The sequence below is a fragment of the Camellia sinensis genome, chromosome 12, assembly GCF_055761805.1.
Source record: "Camellia sinensis isolate YWXY chromosome 12, ASM5576180v1, whole genome shotgun sequence".
Lineage (NCBI taxonomy): Eukaryota > Viridiplantae > Streptophyta > Magnoliopsida > Ericales > Theaceae > Camellia > Camellia sinensis.
Genome location: NC_138972.1, coordinates 65,621,369 through 65,640,646, shown reverse-complemented (window position 1 = coordinate 65,640,646; position 19,278 = coordinate 65,621,369). Strand labels below are relative to the sequence as shown.

Below are 19,278 nucleotides of genomic sequence, written 5' to 3'. Positions count from 1 at the left end.
AAAGCCCTTTGCCACAAGTTGAGCTTTGTAACGCTCAATTGAACCATCCGCTTTGTGCTTCAGAGTATACACCCACTTACATCCCACAGGTCATTTGTCCTAAGATAACTCAGTCAATTTCCAAGTGTCATTCTTACAAAGTGGTTTCATGTCTTCTATCATGGCATGTTTCTACTCAGGAGTAGCAAGAGCATCTTAAAAATGATTGAGTATACTAACAGAAGAAACTTTAGACACAAAGGCTCTATAAGAAGGAGACAGTTAGAGTACGATACAAAGTTAGAGATATGGTGTTGAGTACAAGACCTCACATCCTTCCGTTTAGCAATAGGAATATCAATAGCAAAATACTCAAGAATATTAAGGGTTTTAGATTTACCTAGACTCTCATCAAAAGAAGGAAATAACAGTGGATCAGAAGTGGTCTCTTGTATCCAAATAACTTTATGTCTGTCTTTGTCTCTAACATAGGCTTTCCCTTCCTCGAGAACATTGGATTTTGTATTGCCCAAAATAGCTGGTTCATATTCTACATCCTCAACCACCAGTAATGATCCAAGAACTGAAAATCCAGGAATCTCTTCACACCAAGGTTCTTCCTAAAGGAATTACTGGGACACTGGAGAGGAAAAAAAGTACGACTAGGACTAAAAAAAGGTGATATATGTTGGAATGTGTCCTGCATCGCCTGGAGTTGCCCTATTTATGCTACTTATAAGGCTCCAGTTTTCTTCTTCTTTTTACCTGGGTTTTAAGGAGAAGTGTGGGCTTGGCTTTTCAATTTGGTATCAGAGCTTGGTTGGACCTATGATTGGTATACCGTTTATCCAGCTACTGCATGTTATGGTCTAGGAGGGTGTGTTGGAATGTGTCCCACATCACCTGGAGTTGCCCCATCTGTGCTACTTATAAGACTCCAGTTTCCTTCTCCTTAATACTTGAGTTTTAAGGAGAAGTGTATGTTGGGCTTTTCAATTACATCCATGGAGACAAATCACTTACGAGACGGAGGATGATAACCTTTATAGCCCTTTTGAGTAAGTGAATAACCCAGAAAGACACATTTAATAGAACGAGAATTAAATTTACCATGAGTAAGGGAATGGTTGTGGACAAAGTTGACACACCTAGAGGTTTAGGAAGAATGGAAAACACAGACTTAGAACCTAAGAACACCTAAAGGAGAGCTTGTTTGTGCAACACTTGGGTAGGAAAACAATTGATGAGATAGGCAACAATGAAAACTGCTTCTCCCCAATAAGACTGAGGCACTTGCATAGAAAAGGTCATGCAACGAGCTATATTAAGAAGATGACGATTCTTGCGCTCCGCAACCCCATTTTGCTAAGGGGTATTGGTGCAAGATGTCTGATGAATAATGTCATAGGTGGAAAGATAGCTCACTATACCAGAATCAATTAACTCACCTCCATTATCAGATCGCAATATTTTGGCAATAGCACCAAATTGAGTACAAATCATTTGGTGGAAATTGCAAAACACAAAAAAAACCTCACTTTTTTCTTTCATAAGATACACCCAGGTAGTACGAGAAAAATCATCTATAAAAGTGACAAACCATTTATGACCTTTCAAAGACACAACACGAGATGGATCCCAAACATTAGTATGAATTAAGGAAAAACGAACCAAACTTTCATTAAAACTTGGAGCAAAAGAAGTTCTGTGTCATTTACCAAGTTGACAAGACTCACAATTAAACTCAAAGATATTATTGTTTGTAAAAGAGAAAGGAGACAAATACTTAAGTAATAAAAAAAACGGATGTCCAAGACACCGATTCCACAACCATAAATCTTTCTTAGTGGTGGGAAACTTGATGGAATGATTTGCCACCTTGTCTACCTGATCCAAGATATAGAGACAATGTTCTACTCTACCACTGCCAACATCCCCTCGCGATGAGGTTCTGAAAAAGACAATTATCAGGGAAAAAGGTCACACTATAGTTCAAGTCACGAGTAAGACGACTCAAAGATAAAAGATTAAAAGAGAAATTTGGAGCATGTAAGATAGAAGATAAAGGCAGAGAAGGAGTGGCATGAACTAAACATTTCCCAAAAATAGAAGAAATAGTACCATCAGCAATCCTAACTTTGTCCTAACTTGAAGAGAGCTTATATTCTGAGAATAGAAGAAATAGTACCATCACCAATCCTAACTTTGTCCTGACTTGAAGAGAGCTTATATTCTAAGAATAAATCAAAAGACATGATCGGAGGCATCAGAATTAATAATCCAAGGTAAAGTCTTATGAGATACGAAAGCATTGGTAGAAGAGACTAAGTTGCCAGAGTGAGCAAACAAAGAGGAGGGTGCATCGGATGGAGTAGTGGAAGAATGACGATCAAGTAGGTGGCATAAAGCATCCTCAAACTTAGAAGAAGACATTCCAGAAAGAGACATCACTAATAGATGGAACAACTGAAAATGAGTCAGGAGTATGAACTGCACTAGTATGATGGGCACGTAGATTAAACCCACATCCTCGAGACCGTCTTGAGCGACCCCCACGACTACCAAAGCGATCACCATGGCCACCAGAAGGAACCCCACGAAGTTTCCAACAAGTCTCCTTAGTGTGTCTCAGCTGGCGGCAGTAATCACAAAATAGATTATCCTTTTCCAAGGTATTGGAGGAACTACGAGGTTGACTAATTCCATCTCTAAGAGGAGCAGAGAGTAAGGTTGAGCGCTTTGTAGAAGCCAGTGATAGCATAGCAGACTGACAACTCTCCTCATTCTGCACATAAGCAAAGGCCTTCTAAAGAGAAAAAAGAACATCCATGCTAAGAACACGACTTCGAACAGGATCAAATTCCAAGTTGCGGTCCTCCAGAAACTTGAAGACTCTTTCATGTTCAATGAACTTACAGTAACCCACATAATCAGTTATGCAAACACGTTTATAACCCTATAAATGATCAAGACATTTCCAACCATTATTAAGAAAAGTACAATACTGAAGAACAATCATCTCTCTCTGGACTGAGCACTCAATGGAGTGACGTAATTCAAATGTTTGTGAAAAATTCCGCTTCCAAGAATAAGTAGTAGCCACAACATCCCAAATATCCTGTATTGTAACCATAGATAAGTAGCCCTCACCAAATATCAGGGACTATCGAGTGGATGAGCCACCCCATGATCAGAGAGTTGGTAATCTCCCACTGGGCATAACCAGAATTAGTGATGCTAGGTGCTTTGATTCTCCCATCTACATAACCCATTTTCCCGCAGCTCTTCCGAAAAAGTGTCAAGACACTTCGACCAAGCTAAATAGTTATGACCATTAAACAGAGAGGTGGTGATTTTAAGGCTAGGATTGAGATTTTCAGATGTAGTACTCATAATGGGACTCCCCTTGAAGTGGCAGAGAACTAAATTTTTGGAGTGTTACATTTAGGAAAAGTACACAAAGATTTTTTTTTTGTGTGTATTATATTGGAGCGTTATGTTTAAAAAAAATACACTAAATTTATTTATTTTTTTTTTGTGTTACATTAAATTATTATTCTAAAGAATTTTTTTGGAGTATTATATTGAAGTGTTACGTTTAGAAAAGTACACTAAGGAATTTTTTTGTGTGTTGTATTAGAATGTTACACTGAGGAGTTTTTTTAGAGTATTATATTACATTTGGAAAAAGTACACTAAATTTTTTTTTTATGTGTTACATTAGAGTATTACACTGAGGAGTTTTTTTGGAGTGTTATATTACAGTTTTACGTTTGAGAAAAATATACTAAGGAGTTTTTGTGTGTTATATTAGAGTGTTACACTAAGGAATTTTTTTGGAATGTTATATTGGAATGTTACGTTTGAGAAAAGTACAATAATGAGTTTTTTTTGTGTTACATTAGGATATTACACTAATTTTTTTTTTTTTAGTGTTACATTAAAGTATTACGTTTGTGTGTTACATTGGAGAACTACAATTTGAAATTATACATTTGGCCAAAAATTACAAAGTAGTTTTTGTACTCATTTTGAAATGTTTGAAAATTCCACATCCTTTTAGAATGTTTGAATAATCTCATATTTTAAGTTATTTTTTATTCATTTTGAAATGTTTTCCAAATAAAAAAGATTTTTATATAAAAATTCATTCCAAATTTGATTCCCATATATTGTGTACCTTACTTTTCTAGCACAAAAGAAACAAAGAGAAGAAACATAATAGAAATAAGGGTATAACTGTAAATCTAATTTTTAAATAATTTATTAAATCTGCCTTTCTAAAATCAATGTGACTAATTAGTCCATAAAAAAATCTTTAAGACTAAATGGATCACCATTCTTCAAAATAGAATTTATAGGTAAATTTTCCTTAAATATATCGCTTTAATTTTTGACCAATATTAATTCAGTAATCATATGAATAAAAAATAATATTACAATCTCTTTTATACTTGAAATATATGTTACCATTAAATATTTTTATATTTACACAATTTACATTAGTTTCATTGTTTTCAGAACATGTTTGGTATTGGGGAAATTTCAATTTAGTGTATGCTTTTTAAAAAAATTACAAATAAGTGATAAATTTTATACACATTAATAATTAAAATTATAAAAAAAAATTTCATTAATCTGCAATAATTTTTTGGTAATACCATTGACAAGTAATTTTTCATTTGGTATAAAAGAATGGGATAAAACGTGAGAATAAATATAAAATTGAACGAATTGGAATGTCTATTCACATTCAACCATTTGGTTTTCATCATGTAATGATGTAACAATTGAATGATAATTTAGGTTCTCGTATTTAAATATATCTATTAAACTTATGGAATGGAATTTTTTTTTCTACAAACATAAGACTTTTTTCGGAAAAACATTTTTTAATGTCTGATTCATTCTTGAAACTAAAGTATTAGTGGTTGTTTTCGTTTGAGATTTGTGTTAATTTTTTGACTATTTTAACCTGAGACTAAAAAATCTCGTTTGAGATAAATTTTTTAACTATTACAAGAAAAAAATAAAATAATTATAATTTTAATATTATACTGTGTTTATTAGAACTCGAGAGAAGTGTTAAAATCCACCTACTACACACCTACCACACACTCACCTACTCTCCACCTACTCCTCACCTACTCCTCACCTACTACACACTCACCCTCTTCTATATATAGGAATCAATGTAAACATATCAATATATCAATCAATAATACAATTCTCTATTTCTTTTTATATATCAATTTTAACATGGTATCAGAGCTATAAGATTTAGGCCTATATTCCTTTCTTTTCGGCGGGCAGTCGGCCGGCAACCATGCCTTCGCTGCCCGCTGGAATTTTTCAACACCTCCACAGAGTATGGCTCAATCCCAAGCTTACTTCCACTCCCTTCTTTTCTAACATCTTCGCAAACTCCATCTGACGGTCGATCAGTGGGTCACCGTCACAGCCCGTCACCATAACCTTCCACCCCAACAACTTCATTTTCTCCAATGTTGCCGACCCACTCCCCACCGTCGGATTACAATACTCGTGATCGCGGTCAGCACCGATCGGTAACGATAATTTCCAAAGCACATCAAGAACAAACTCAGGCAATATTCGATCATCTGCCAAACGAAGCTCCGATCCAGTCCTTTTGGACCCAAGAAACCCCGGATGATGCAATAACAATTGCGCCAGCTTGAAGATCCCCCTCTAGGTTTCCCGGATCGAGAAACGCTATGCTCATCAAGAACCCAGGCCCAGTCGACGTAGTCATCATCGTTGATGCCGATGATGTGGACTTTCTCAGTGGTTTCGTAGGCTGTTTCTACACACCCACCAAGTTTGTTCCACTCTTTCCAATCACAAGAACAACCCTTCTTCTTCTTCTTCTTCTTCCTCACTCTCGATAATAAACCCTTCCTTCTTCCCCGGAAAATTCAAAACTTCCGGCAATGAGGCCCGCCGGCATTCTCGCCGGACTCTTCCTCGTCGCCTTTGGTGTAACCATGGTTGACAGAGTTGGCACCACCACCAAGAAGCTCGTACCGGGTCGTTCCCTCGAAGCCCTTGACAACAACACCACCACCTTTTGTTGATCCTGAATCTGATCCAATATCTTTGTTCACCAGTGCTGATCGGTTTTGAAAAGGGTGTTGGGGATTTGGTACCCAGATCTTGTAAGGAATAGCTTCTTGCATAGTTATTTTCAAGAGAGATAGAAGTAGAACTCCGGTGAGGTTGGGAGCAGAGAGGCCTCCGGTTCCGGAGGCGGTCTATCTCGGCTGTGTACGAGACAGTCACTGGACTTGGACCCAGAACAATGCAAAAAAAAAACAAAAAAAAACAAACAAACAAACAAAGACCCAGCATCGGTTTTTCTCTCTCTTTAACCCCTCTCTTTTCCTTTCTTTTTCTTTTCATATTTACCTCACCATTTGTATTTCAATTGCCAGACCCGGCCGCCACTGACATCTCCTCCTCCTTTTGATGATCAGATCTAGGAGGAGGACTTGATGCTGAGTCAAGTCTTGTGATTCTTGATCCGGGTCTGATGAGTCAAGTCTTTTTTTTACCACCCACAAAACATTATCATCGTAATTCCCTAATCCACATGGGCTTCTTCCCATCTTTTCATACACACCATCATTCATCCCACTAGCGTATATAGAATATGTATATATTAAAAAAAAAAAAAAAACCCACAGATCCACATCCCAACACACACGGCCGACACGCACATGCATAAAGCGACATATTTTCTTTTTTTATTTTTCAAACCACACCACGTTCCCACCACACCCTTATAATTTATTAGACTCTATTATACTACGCCATATTACCTTTATTTATTTTATTTTATATTCCCTTTTCCATTAAACAAAAAAAAAAAAAAACAAAAACAAAAACACAAAAAAAAAAAAAAACAAAAACAACCAAACAAATACAGATTTGCACACTAGACCTTCCCTTATTTTATTCATGTCGGGGCTCACCCCGATCACCATTTTACATCAAAAAAAAAAAAAAAAACCAAACAAACAAACCCAAACAACCACATCCACAGGCGAGATTTTTTCTTCTCTACTCTGCAGCCGGTCTCTTCTTCTTGCCTCCGTCTTGGACGGCCCTTAACGGTGTTGCCTCCGTGCTTCCTAGACCACCAAGCAAGTTGCCTCCTCCCTGCTCCTCCACTACAGCATATGGTGGCCCTCCAAATCGGAACATCACGGTGGCCTTCCGCTTCAGCTCCTTATTTTCCGCCTTTAGCACACTTATCTCTGCTCGCGCATCCTTATACATGCGTTGGAGCAGAGCCAGCTGGGAGTTTAACTGCCGCACCTCATTTGTCCTACTCTGCAGCCAGTGCGACAAGTTTGTGACCGCAGTCATAGTTTCCACACATGACTTCAATGTATACTGATTGGCTTCAATATCCGTTTGCACTGCCATTTTTTACTCCACAGACCGCATCGGAAAGTTCAACGGAGCAAACCCAGCGGTGTTTGGTTGGGGTTCACTGGCCACCGCACCAGTTATCTCTCTTGTTGACTCGTTCAGGTCGGGAAAGAGAGTGAGCAGACCACGGGAAGACGATGCCATTTTCTGGGCAATAGAGTGTTACAGAGTTTCTCTTTCAGACAACGAAGAGTTTTTTCCGAGTTTTTTTGCAGGTTTTCTGCCTCAGCCTCAGGCTCCGTCTTGGTTAAATAGCCAAGGCAGCCACGCGCATCGCGTGCCCTTTGACGCCAGACGACAAAACGGGCGCGCAAGCCCAGGTAGTCACGCGTCTCGCCATCATGTCCGGCACACCTTTTTATGGATTGGGCACGCCTTTTGATGGCACGCCTTTTGAAAGATTGGGCACACCTTTTGAGGGTGCACCTTTTACAACGGTCCGACATGACCTTATAAACTGTTCCGACATTTGATTCCGGTTAGCTTTTCCAACGGTCCGACATGACCCTATAAACTGTCCCGATATTTGATTCCGGTTAGCTTTTCCAACGATCCGACATGACCCCATAAACTGTCCCGACATTGATTCCGGTTAGCATATAGTGTCCTCTATAACGTTATGACACCACCATACAGTGTCCTCTACAACGTTATGACACCACCATACAGTGTCCTCTACAACGTTATGACACCACCATACAGTGTCCTCTACAACGTTATGACACCACCATCCAGTGTCCTCTACAACGTTATGACACAACCATCCAGTGTCTTCACCAACGGTCTGACACGACCATACAGTGTCTCCTATCCTCTTTTATTTTATGTATTCGTCTATTTTCTTGTTTTGTTACTCTCTCCAAACTCAAGTTGGTTAGTTCCTATCCCCCTTGAGTTTGCGGGGGGCTGTTAAAATCCACCTACTACACACCTACCACACACTCACTTACTCTCCACCTACTCCTCACCTACTCCTCACCTACTGCACACTCACCCTCTCCTATATATAGGAATCAATGTAAACATATCAATATATCAATCAATAATACAATTCTCTATTTCTTTTTATACATCAATTTTAACAAGAAGTCGATGTCATTAAACAAAATTGTTATTATTATTGAGAGATATTGATGCTAAGTTGGTGGTACTTTTCTGAAAATTGAATTAATCGCAGACAGCTATTCGATATGGAAAAGAGCCAACCAAAGTCAATTGATGTATTTGATTGGATAAAATAAAACAAAAGTGGGGTGATATTGATGTATTTGATTGGAGAAAATAAAACAAAAAAGGGGGTGATATTTTTAAATTGTCTAACTTTTTAAGGCACTAGAGCTTAAACAAATAATTTAACTCTATTACCTTATTAACCTCTTATTACATGAAGAAAATAAATAAATACATTTTGAAACTTATTTTGAATTTTTTTTAACTTCATTTTTTTTTTCAACTAAACTAAGAAAATAAAAATCATATGACATGGTAAGTTGTACTATTTGGTGGTGTTTTTGTTTTCTTTATTTTCTTTTAATTTTTATTGTTTTATAAATGAAAAGTTTGCAAATACTCTTTCTTTTTGAGAAATGTAATTTGCCACTAAATTTGTTTTACCTCATGCTTATATTCATACAATAAACTGTATATGTAAGACGTATCATATTTAAAGAAATAGTACAACTTACCATGTGATATTAAAAATCACATAGAAAATAAAAGTTGCTTATATGTAACATTTGATTAATATATTTTCACTATATTGTTTATTGAGGTTGCTTATCTTCTTTTTCTTAAATTTTGGTCGACTCTTTAAAACTTTTTTAAAAGCTTGTGCCACTTAATCTTTTTAATAACTCCAACTGGCTTGACATAAATTCTCCCTTTGTTATTTAAATTTTTTATTATTTTCTTTAAACTTAGAGTCTAAGGCATGTTGAGCATACATTTTGCCCAACATTTTTTTGGGCAAGTTTCACTTTTCCCTCTTAATTTGATATATATATATATATACTCAATTTTACCTCATTAATTTTAAAATTCCTTAACAATGTTTTCTTTTTATGGTTCTTGCCCTTCCAATGACACTTTGAAAATACTTTTCCATTTTACCCCTAATTTCTTTGAATAACCTAATTGATGGCTAACCTTTTTTAACTTTTAATTTTTTAATTTTTTATTCTTAACAGAACACATTTTAACATCAAACCTTTTTTTTTTTTTCTTTTTTTCTAACAATTGAACTCAATTAAAATATAGATTCCTTCTATTTTTATAATGCTATTATATTTTATTAAACCTAACAATAGTTAAATCTATTCTTCATAGACAAACGAAAAGAAATACGATGTATGAAAGGAAGTCGTACATAGTTGAATTTTTTTTTTAAGAATTAAATATCTTTTACTTATATGTAAATAACTAAAACAATAACTAGGAATAAAATGAAGAAGAAAAAAAAAATTCCTTCTAACCCCCTTTTATTATGAAAAAGAAAATAAGAAGAAAATGGACACTATTGCTAAAAAGGTATATTGAGAAACATTTTTTAGGGTAATTTACACTTACCTCTCTCAAGAGTTGAAAAAAATACAATAAATTTGGCATAATTATACTAAACTCTTTTAAGATTTTAATTCATATAATATTTGACTCATTTTTCATCAAAAAAATTTACCATAATTACACTGGACTCCTTATAACACTTACCTCAATTTTCATAATAAATTCATTAGTTGTATTTTTCTTTTCAAAACTCAAGAGAGATAAGTGTAATTTACCCCCCTCACTTTCTTTTTCTTTTTTTTTAATATATATAATCCAGCGTATATCCTACTTAGCCCAATTAGATTCATGTTATATCTCATATCCGGATAACTGAACACTAACCCTTACAGGCTTTGGATTCAAGTTATCTCATATTTGGACAACTGAAAACCAATCCCTAGAGGTCTTAAAGTTAATGACCATGCTGAAGACCTTGGATTTGAATTATTTCGTATCTAAACAAATTGAGAATTAATTCTTAAAGGCCTTAAAGTTAATGACCATGCAAAACTTCAATGGCCTCTTGGAAGACTCAAAATCGAGACCTTAAATCTTATTTTCAAGTTTTTATCGCTCAGCCAACCTTTAAAAGTTGTAAACAAGCAAGCGAAAGGAAGAAAGGAATGGGGCATTTTTGAAAATGTAGGGAAATTCGAATATAAGGCTAACTAAGAGGGTAAAAACGAGAATTCCATTAGTTTTTAAATAAAACACATGGAGTAGACAAAACGTAAGGAATCAGAGTCAAATAACTCGTTACTTCCGCATTAAGTCAACTGATCGAAACCGTTCAACATAAATTGAATTGAATTAAAATATAAATTAACAATTTCTTTTGTTGTAAGAGAGACTGTTTCAATGCAACAAATTAAAATTTTAGAATAAAAATATTTTGTAATTAAGAGAGACTGTTTCAATGCAACAAATTAAAATTTTAGAATAAAAATATTTTGTAATCGAGGGATAAGAAAATTTGGAGGCAGACTGTCCCAAAATGCTAACAATCATTAGACATTAAAAATCTTGGGATTCAATAATCAAAACATAATCCGTTGGATGAAAATATTTCAAGACAGTGATAAGAAAATTTGGAGACAAAGTAATCTCACTATTCTCTTGTCCCAAAATATTCACAATCATTAGATCATTAAAAATCTCGAGGTGCAATAATCTTAAAATATGATTCAATAGATATAAATGTTCAAGACAATGGAACAAACAAATTTTAAGACGGACAATCTCATGTCCTTGCAAAACAATCAATTGTCAATGATATCACCTCTCACAAAATGAAATAACCTGTTGGTAATCATTTCGTTTTCAGTATATATTTATACAAATTTAAAAAACTGTCATAAAAACTTTTTTGATAATTTTTTTGATTTATAAATGGTTGTCTCAGTTTAAATTTGAGGAAAAAAATGAGTTTACGTTGGTTTTTAAATATAAATTAAAAATTTTGACTAACAAATTTTTTTTTCAAATATATATATTTTTTAATTAATTTTTTTTTTCCAATTATAATGTGTATGATTCCATTGTCATAAATAATAAAAAATAAATATAAATATTTTAGGTTTGAACAAATATATTTTTTAGTTTATATTTTTAAAAATTTTCAAAAATTTTGTTTAAACTAAACGCGCTTGTAGTTTATATTTTTCTAAAAATAAACAAAAATTAATTTATAAAATTTTTGTAAACATAAACAAAAAAACGTAAACGTTGTCAAACGCTACCTTAATGTTCCGTTTGTTTGGGCGAAAAACATTTCTATGTATTTTTTTTTTTTTTAGAAAATATTTTTCGATGAAAACATTTTTTTGTATTTAGTGGTAGTGGCGGCAGCGGGAGGACGAAAGTGGAGGTGGAGGGGGAGGTGGCAGTGACGCTACAGTGATGGTGGTGTAGTGTTGGAGGCGATAGTGACGGTAGTAGTATGGTGACATTAGTAAAATTTTAGTTTAAAAAACGTTTTATTCTTTTTAAAAGTGAAAAATATTTTCTACAAAAATAGGTTTATTTTCTATTGATCATAAAAAAAATGTTTTCCATTGACTTCGTTTTCTATTGTACCAAACACCAGAAAATACTGAAAACATTTGCAATAGTTTCTCTGCTGCTGTTGCAATCCAAAACAAATAAGATTAAATTCTTTAAAATCGGTCCACAAATATATAACAAATACTACGAGCCAACTATTTTGGTGGCTTTGAAAATCACAACAGAGAAATGAAGTCATCAACCTGTTCTTGGCTGCTTAATGCACCTAATCTTTAATTTGTCAACCAGATGATCCACCAAAACCATATGCTCAAAACTTACAATCTTCTACGCGCTTGCATCCAACACGTCTTGTAAAATGCGTTTCCTTGAAATTACACAATCCACATGATCACTAGCGTCGCAACTGTAACAATGGTAAGCCCAGAGTTTAGGGTTCACCTCAGTTTCACAAACATCACAATAGAACTCTTCTGAAATATTAAGATCACTAATGAGCTCAAGAGAGTGCCTCCTATGTATTCTATGCGTAATGGTATAAGGTAATAAAGCACATTCAGCATGGATGGATGAATCACATCCGACTTGTCCACAATTGAAGCTGGGGACTAATTCATTGCTAACAGGCTTACCACATGCTCTGCACTTGATGAATCCAAAACGCGAGCAAAAGAAATGGTGTTTATGATGTTTGTGTTTCATAATTGGTACTCCAAAAGCACATTGGACATCAAGGATGACTTCACATGTACAACTGTAGGCATAGCTGGTTATGGGTTTCTTACAAAAATTGCAGGTGGACGAGCTTTCCCCAAATGGTGGTGGTACTAGTGTAAAGTTGTGTTCCAGATGACTTGGGTACTTTTGGGGTAACTCGGCACATGATTTGTGGAGAAATATTTGGCATTGGGCACAAGAGTAAGATGGAGGAAAGATTACTAGCTTACATATGAGGCAATAAATTTCATCTAAGGGCTCATCCAAGGGAGTTAAAGGATGGTTATGGCCAGAATGTTGGAAACTGCTTGAAATCCAATGGACAGTCATAGTATTATTTTCATCATCATTGGTTTGTGTGATTGCCAAATCTGCAATACATAATGTAACTAAGAATTAATTAACACCATAACAAAATTATGTTTCAAAACCACCATATCATGCTTCTACTAAGACTCCTCTCTCATCGCCATTCAAAGTTTCTAAAAGGGTTGAATACAACATATTTTGAACCTCCCAATTGTAGGTTAGGTAATTCAATTTTAAATGAAATAATGACCAATATAAATTTCTGCAAATTCAATAATTTTTATGGATTTTTGAGTTGTTTCATTTTTAAAATCAAACATATCTAGTTATCTATTTTTCTAAAATGGCACAATTCACATCTTTGGGACAAGTAAACAGCCACTTATTTACTCCATTTTTCTGTTATTACTCATCCATAGGATGTTCTATGTATAAATTTATCACATTATCTAAATTTGAAATCCAGCATACTCATGTATGCTCCAACTTTAGAGACTTGTCTAATTCCATCTCCCTTCTCCTTCATTAAAAAGGGTAGAGTACAACGCACCTGTTATGTTTGGGTTTGCTGGTTCATCATCATTTTCATTAGCCAGAAGCTTCAATGCATCAGGACTAATAAATAACGGAATGTGAGGGCGGAGTGGCATATTCTCGTTACCGGACAGATAGTAACAGAGTGGTGGCATCTCCGGTGCTTTGATTGATGCTTCTTCACACGAAAGAATAGTGTGGAAATTAGGTTGGGCGTTGGATGCTTTCCAGGATCTGAGCAAATCACTAGCCACACAAATCAGGTGAGAAATATAGTCACATTCTTCACAATGGTAGATCCATAATTCTGGGTCAACTTCCTTGTCACAAATGTCACAGTGAGATTTATCTGAGACAGCTGTGGGAGAGGAGGCAAGGGAGAGAGGGTGTGGGTGGCATTCATGTTTAATGCCGCCTGGCAAAGCAAAACACTCCATGTGTAGGTCAAAGTTACAATTGTGAGTGCAGTGCATGCCAAAACCTTGCCCAAGCTCACCACAGGCATCACAACGGAACATGCCTGTAGAATATCGTGGTTCTGAGTCAAAGACAAGATTGTGTTCATGACTGGGATGCAAAAAAGTGCGAGCACATACCAAGTGGAGGGTGAATTTGCAATCTGCACAATGGAAATTAAATCCATTGATCCTTTCGTCACAGGAATTACACATAACAGGCCTGCCATCATCACAAGGCGCAGTGGCACAAAGAGTTAGGGAGTGTTCGTGAAGTTGGTGTTTAATTAAACGAGGAAATTCGGCGCATGATTTATGAAGGACAAAGTTGCATTGGTTGCAATAGTAATTGAGATCCCAGATGATCCGACCACATCCGGAACAGTAACTCTGGAAGTCCTTTACCTTACGAGAAAAGCTCAATGGGTGCAGGTGACTGAAGTGTTCAAGCCATTCCTCTTTCTCTCCCTCCTCCTTCAGCCTCGTGACCCTTGTGACTTGTGTCACACAAAACACATGAGCAATGTAGTCACAACCTTTACAATAGTAGTAATATAATGATTTGTTGCTTTCTGAATCAAGCTTCTTTTTCTCTCGCCCCGCATGCCAGTACTTCAAGTGCTGCGGGGGTGGTCCTGCTTCCTCTTCGCATACATCACAGTACACTTGGTCAGATTCCTCTGGAAAGGTATAAGTTAAGGTGAGCACATGGCGATGATGGTGCTTGACACTGGGTGGTATAAAAGCACACTCATGGTGGATGAAAAACTCACAGTTATCACAACCAAAGGTGAAGCCATCAGCAGGATACCCACATGCAATGCAATTGAATCCAAATGTATATATAGCTTCCAATTTGCAGAGGCGGAGAGGGTGCTGGTGATTTTCATGTTTCAGAGTGAGAAAGCATTTAAGATGGAGGTTAAATTCGCAGGTTGCACAATGGTAGATATAGCCATGAAAACTGTCACCACAATCATTGCAAATGGTGCTGCTGCAATTGGATGGTGGTGATGGCAAAAGGGTGAGAAGATGTTCACCGTGAATTGGGTGCATCATGTTCGCGGGCAATTCGGCACACAACTTGTGAGTAAAGTAGTTGCAACGGGTGCAACCGTAGCCGCGATCAGACATAGGTGGCTCACACTCAGAAGGAGGAAGGTCACACCTAAAACAAACAACTCCCTCTTTCGGTGTCCACTGACGTCTTAACGGATGCTCATGGTCAGAATCTCCAAACCCCATTTGGATGTTACTGTGAGTAAAGTTCAGAATGTGAAGGACAAGATCACACAATATGCTTTCTGATTTTTGGCAAAAATAAATGGTTAGATCTCTCGCCACCAATTATAATCTCCGAATTGAAAGTGCCTCAAAAGTTAGTGCCTCAGTGGATTTTTCCTTGATTAGTTTGAGCAAACTGGAGATGGGACCATTTCCACTCCTTTATAGCAAAAAGATCACAATGCCCTTAATCATCCAATGGGTTATCGTATGAATCCTCTTTCTTTACTTGTCCATCTGTGTGTGAGTTTCCCAGTCACTCATTCTGTATCCCTTCTTGTCCACTGCAAGAATCAAACAATCAACTCGGTGTGACATGACTGTAGAATTTCGTCTCAAAATTTTGTTCTTTATTGCTGTTAGCATATGAAAGATTTACTATTGATCATTGGAGTAGCATCACATAGAGAATACCATATACATACAGATCGTTTGGAGTATCAAATTTCTATGTAATTAAGGTGCACACTCCTGATGCAATCGTAATACATTCTGAAAGGTTAAAACATAGAATTTTTTATGTGAAAATTTTAGAAGATCCACTCAAGCTAGAAATGCTGAAGGGCACCTAAAGGGATACAGATGAAGGAAATATATGGTGGTACATGGTATATATGTAGTAACCTAAAGATAATAATTCAGGAAGTGAATATAATAGCTAAATATAGACAATGTTGAAGGAGATATTTGGGGGCATTTGGTTTCTCAAAATAAATAAAATCTTAGGCTGTGTTTGATTAGGGGATTTGATGAGAGAAATAAAAAACGAAAAGGAAATGCAATCCCGATTTTTGTTTGGTTATAATGAAAAACAAAGGGGAAAAGAAAGTGAGAGAGAAATGAATTATGAGAGGGATCTTCTAGAACTTCATTTCCTTTATGTATGTGAGAAAATAAAATGGAAAAGCGGGAGGAAAAATATATTGGGCTCAAAACAGAGAGGATTGTTCTGGCAAATTCAGCACCCAAAAAAAAAAAAAAAAACACAAAATTGCTCTCATAACACAATTTTTTTGGTCATCATAAGAGTGATAGTAAAAAATGACAAGAAAATATAAGAAAGATGATTTCTTTTCTTCCTCCAATTCCCATCTCAACCAAACATAGTTTGGAATTTGAATCCTATCAATTCTTTCTTTTGTTTCTATTTTCCTTTCTTTTCTATTTCCCTCATCAAATCCTCCCATGAAACACATCCTTACAAGATCAAGAAACTATTAACTAATAAAATTATGAAATTTATCTTCTTTTATTTAAAAAAAAAAGAAAAGAAAAGAAAAGAAAAGAAAAGGTGCCAACTAATAGCATAAAAATATGACATGCATGCATAATTTGTGGGTGGTGATGACATATATATTTAGGGAAATTCATTTAGTTAACATTCATTGAATCTAGTTTAACATAATTTGTGTTCTAATACATACAGCTGATCTCATATACTTTAATAGAAACCAAACAACTGGGCAATAAGGTCTCTTCTCTGATACTCACACCAGCCAGTAAAGGCACTCCATTTTCATGTTTTTTAGTTAACACATTTTCTCAAACACTTGACCGGCTCAAATTTGTAACCCAAACCATGCACATCAAGAGAGAGAGAGAGAGAGAGAGAGAGAGAACAAAAGGTAGTGGGCAAAAAAATGCTCATGTTATTAAGCAAAATCATCAACACAGCACATCAATTTTCACAATCTCTTGCAATGAAAAAAAAAAAAAAGAAAAAGAAAAAAGAAAAAAAACAAAAAAGTGAGATTAATTTCTGAATACAAACTAAAGACACAGTAGATCCAAGTAGAAGGAAAATGGTAGGAGAAGTGAGAGGAGATTTGACTTACAATTATTACATAGAGTGGTGGATTTTGATAGGAGCAGAAAAGGGTGAAGAAATCAGCATAGAATAGAAGAAGAAGGGAGTTGATTTGATTCGTTTCGTAGTGGGGAGTTGACTTGATTCGTTTCTTCGTAATAGAGTAGAGTAGTACAGCTTTGCTTCGGTAAGACGGTAATATACCAACGTTGTCGTTTAAGTGCCGTTCTGATAAGAAGCCAAAAAAACGCAGCGTTTTTGGCTTGTGAAAAAAAAGCTGGGCAGCCTCAAAACGCAATTTGTTGCATTTGGGGAGCAGCTATTTACACACACCAAACACCCTCTTTGCACATCTTTCTCACTATACATACTAAAAAAATTAATTCCTAATTAGTTTACTCACTACACACACGATTCATTCCACATCTACCCTCATACACACACACACACCCCCGACCCCAAACCCAACTCTCCCAACGGTGCAAATACACACACACATTGAAGTTGAGCTACATCTTCAACCTTGAGGATATACACACCCATTCAAACTTACCGTGTGCAAATAAATTGAAGCATTCCATCACATAGAAGCTTACCGTGTGCAACCCAGGTGTGCAAATACATTGAAACATTTCATCCACGAAGCTGCATCCCATTGAACCATTCCATCACATTTTCAATCCTCATTAGGTGAGTTTACTTTTGAATCATCATTCCTATTTAATTTGCAACGTAGAGTTTTGTTTTTTTCATTTTGAAAACGAACGAAGGCCCACGGATCGTAAAAAAACCGTTCAGAACTGGGTTTCTGAAATTAAGGAATTTGTTCGGAAGTAGGAATCCGAAATTGATGATATATTTCAACAGTAGGTTTCCGAAACTTTTTGATTATTTCGGCAATCAACTTCCGAATATATTAAATTCAAACAACAATCAACTTCCGAAATTAATTTTTTGTTTCAGATTTCAACTTCCGAATAGTATATATACTTTCGGTTTTCAACTTCCGAACAGTGTTTTTTTTTTTTTTTTCTCTCCCTTCTTTTGTGTATTATTTTTACATTTGTGGTAATCTCATATTGAGCTTCAATGGGTACTAACATGGAATTGAAAAATGGTATAGCTTTGTTTGGGGATAGAATTAGGGAATAAGAGCATTAGTAATGCACTAGGATTGATTATTTTTTTTTAATTTTATTTTGTTTGGGTATATTAATTTTTGCAGAGAATATGAATTTTGAATATCAACAACGTTTCCCACCTACTGCTTCAAATAGACGACGTCGTGAATTGGATGTTGACCATGACCGGGGACAAGGACGTGGGCGAGGACGAGGTCGAGGTCGTGATCCAGTTTCGGTAGAATATGATATCCCCAGTGCTAGTCAAAGTAGAAGCCGAAGCCAAAGATGAGTTGAAGGTGATGATATGCCTGACATTGCTGTGGAGGACGCCTCTTTACCCGATTCTCCTACTGTCCAGGAAGAGTACCTTACTCATGCTTTTCCATCAATATTGCAGAGTTTCAATAGTCATGTGGCTGCAGCTATTTGGCACGGGGAGGTAAACATTCCTCAGTAAAAGTGAAATTCATTTATATATGAGTTTTTTTTTTTTGTATGTTGTATGGTAGTTTCTAATGAGATATCATTTGTGTTATAGGAACAAGGGCCCTCTAAAGTGTCATAATCACTCTTCCAAGATCCTTGCATGGCCATGGTGGTCAGTAGAGAACAACACCAGATTCAAAGCCATTATTGAGCAGTCTGAGCTGTCACAGTTAGCTCGTTGCACTTATCGGTTCGTCAACAAGCTTCTAATCTCCAGTTTTGTTGAGAGATGGCAAGCTGAGACAAACACATTTCACATGCCAGTTGGTGAGATGACCTTGACCCTGGATGATGTTAGCACTATTGTTGGCCTTCCAATTGTAGGCAAATCAGTCAGCGTACCAGATGTGACAGATCATCATGGAGTTACATTACTTGTTTATGGCTTGGGGATTACTGAACGTGCAGCACATGAAGAGGTTTCTTTTGCTGGTGGTAATTCAGTCAGGCTTGAGTGGTTGCGAAGTCAGTTTGCTGGTGTCACAGATTCAGACCCCGATGAGGCTATACAGTGCGCTGCTAGAGCTTATTTGTTATTTCTGTTGGGATATACACTCTTCAGTGACAAGAGTGGCGGCAG

General features: G+C 36.1%; 1 protein-coding gene across 3 annotated transcripts; it reads right to left on the bottom strand.

The window, feature by feature from the left end:
• Positions 1 to 12,068: 12,068 nt before the first annotated feature.
• On the bottom strand, positions 12,069 to 17,277 carry LOC145804542 (uncharacterized). 3 transcript variants are annotated; one of them, XM_082898839.1, is made up of 4 exons: positions 17,117 to 17,277; positions 13,559 to 15,565; positions 12,615 to 13,070; positions 12,069 to 12,388 (listed from the first exon to the last, which is right to left on the bottom strand). In XM_082898839.1, the coding sequence occupies exons 2-4, from the start codon at positions 15,240 to 15,242 to the stop codon at positions 12,357 to 12,359; spliced, it is 2,172 nt and encodes a 723-aa protein (XP_082754965.1). In that variant the 5' UTR covers positions 15,243 to 15,565; positions 17,117 to 17,277; the 3' UTR covers positions 12,069 to 12,356. The 3 variants fall into 3 exon arrangements, with proteins under 3 accessions (XP_082754965.1, XP_082754964.1, XP_082754966.1); XM_082898838.1 differs by having other exon boundaries at positions 12,069 to 13,070; XM_082898840.1 differs by lacking the exon at positions 12,615 to 13,070 and having other exon boundaries at positions 17,117 to 17,271.
• Between the last annotated feature and the right edge of the window lie 2,001 nt (positions 17,278 to 19,278).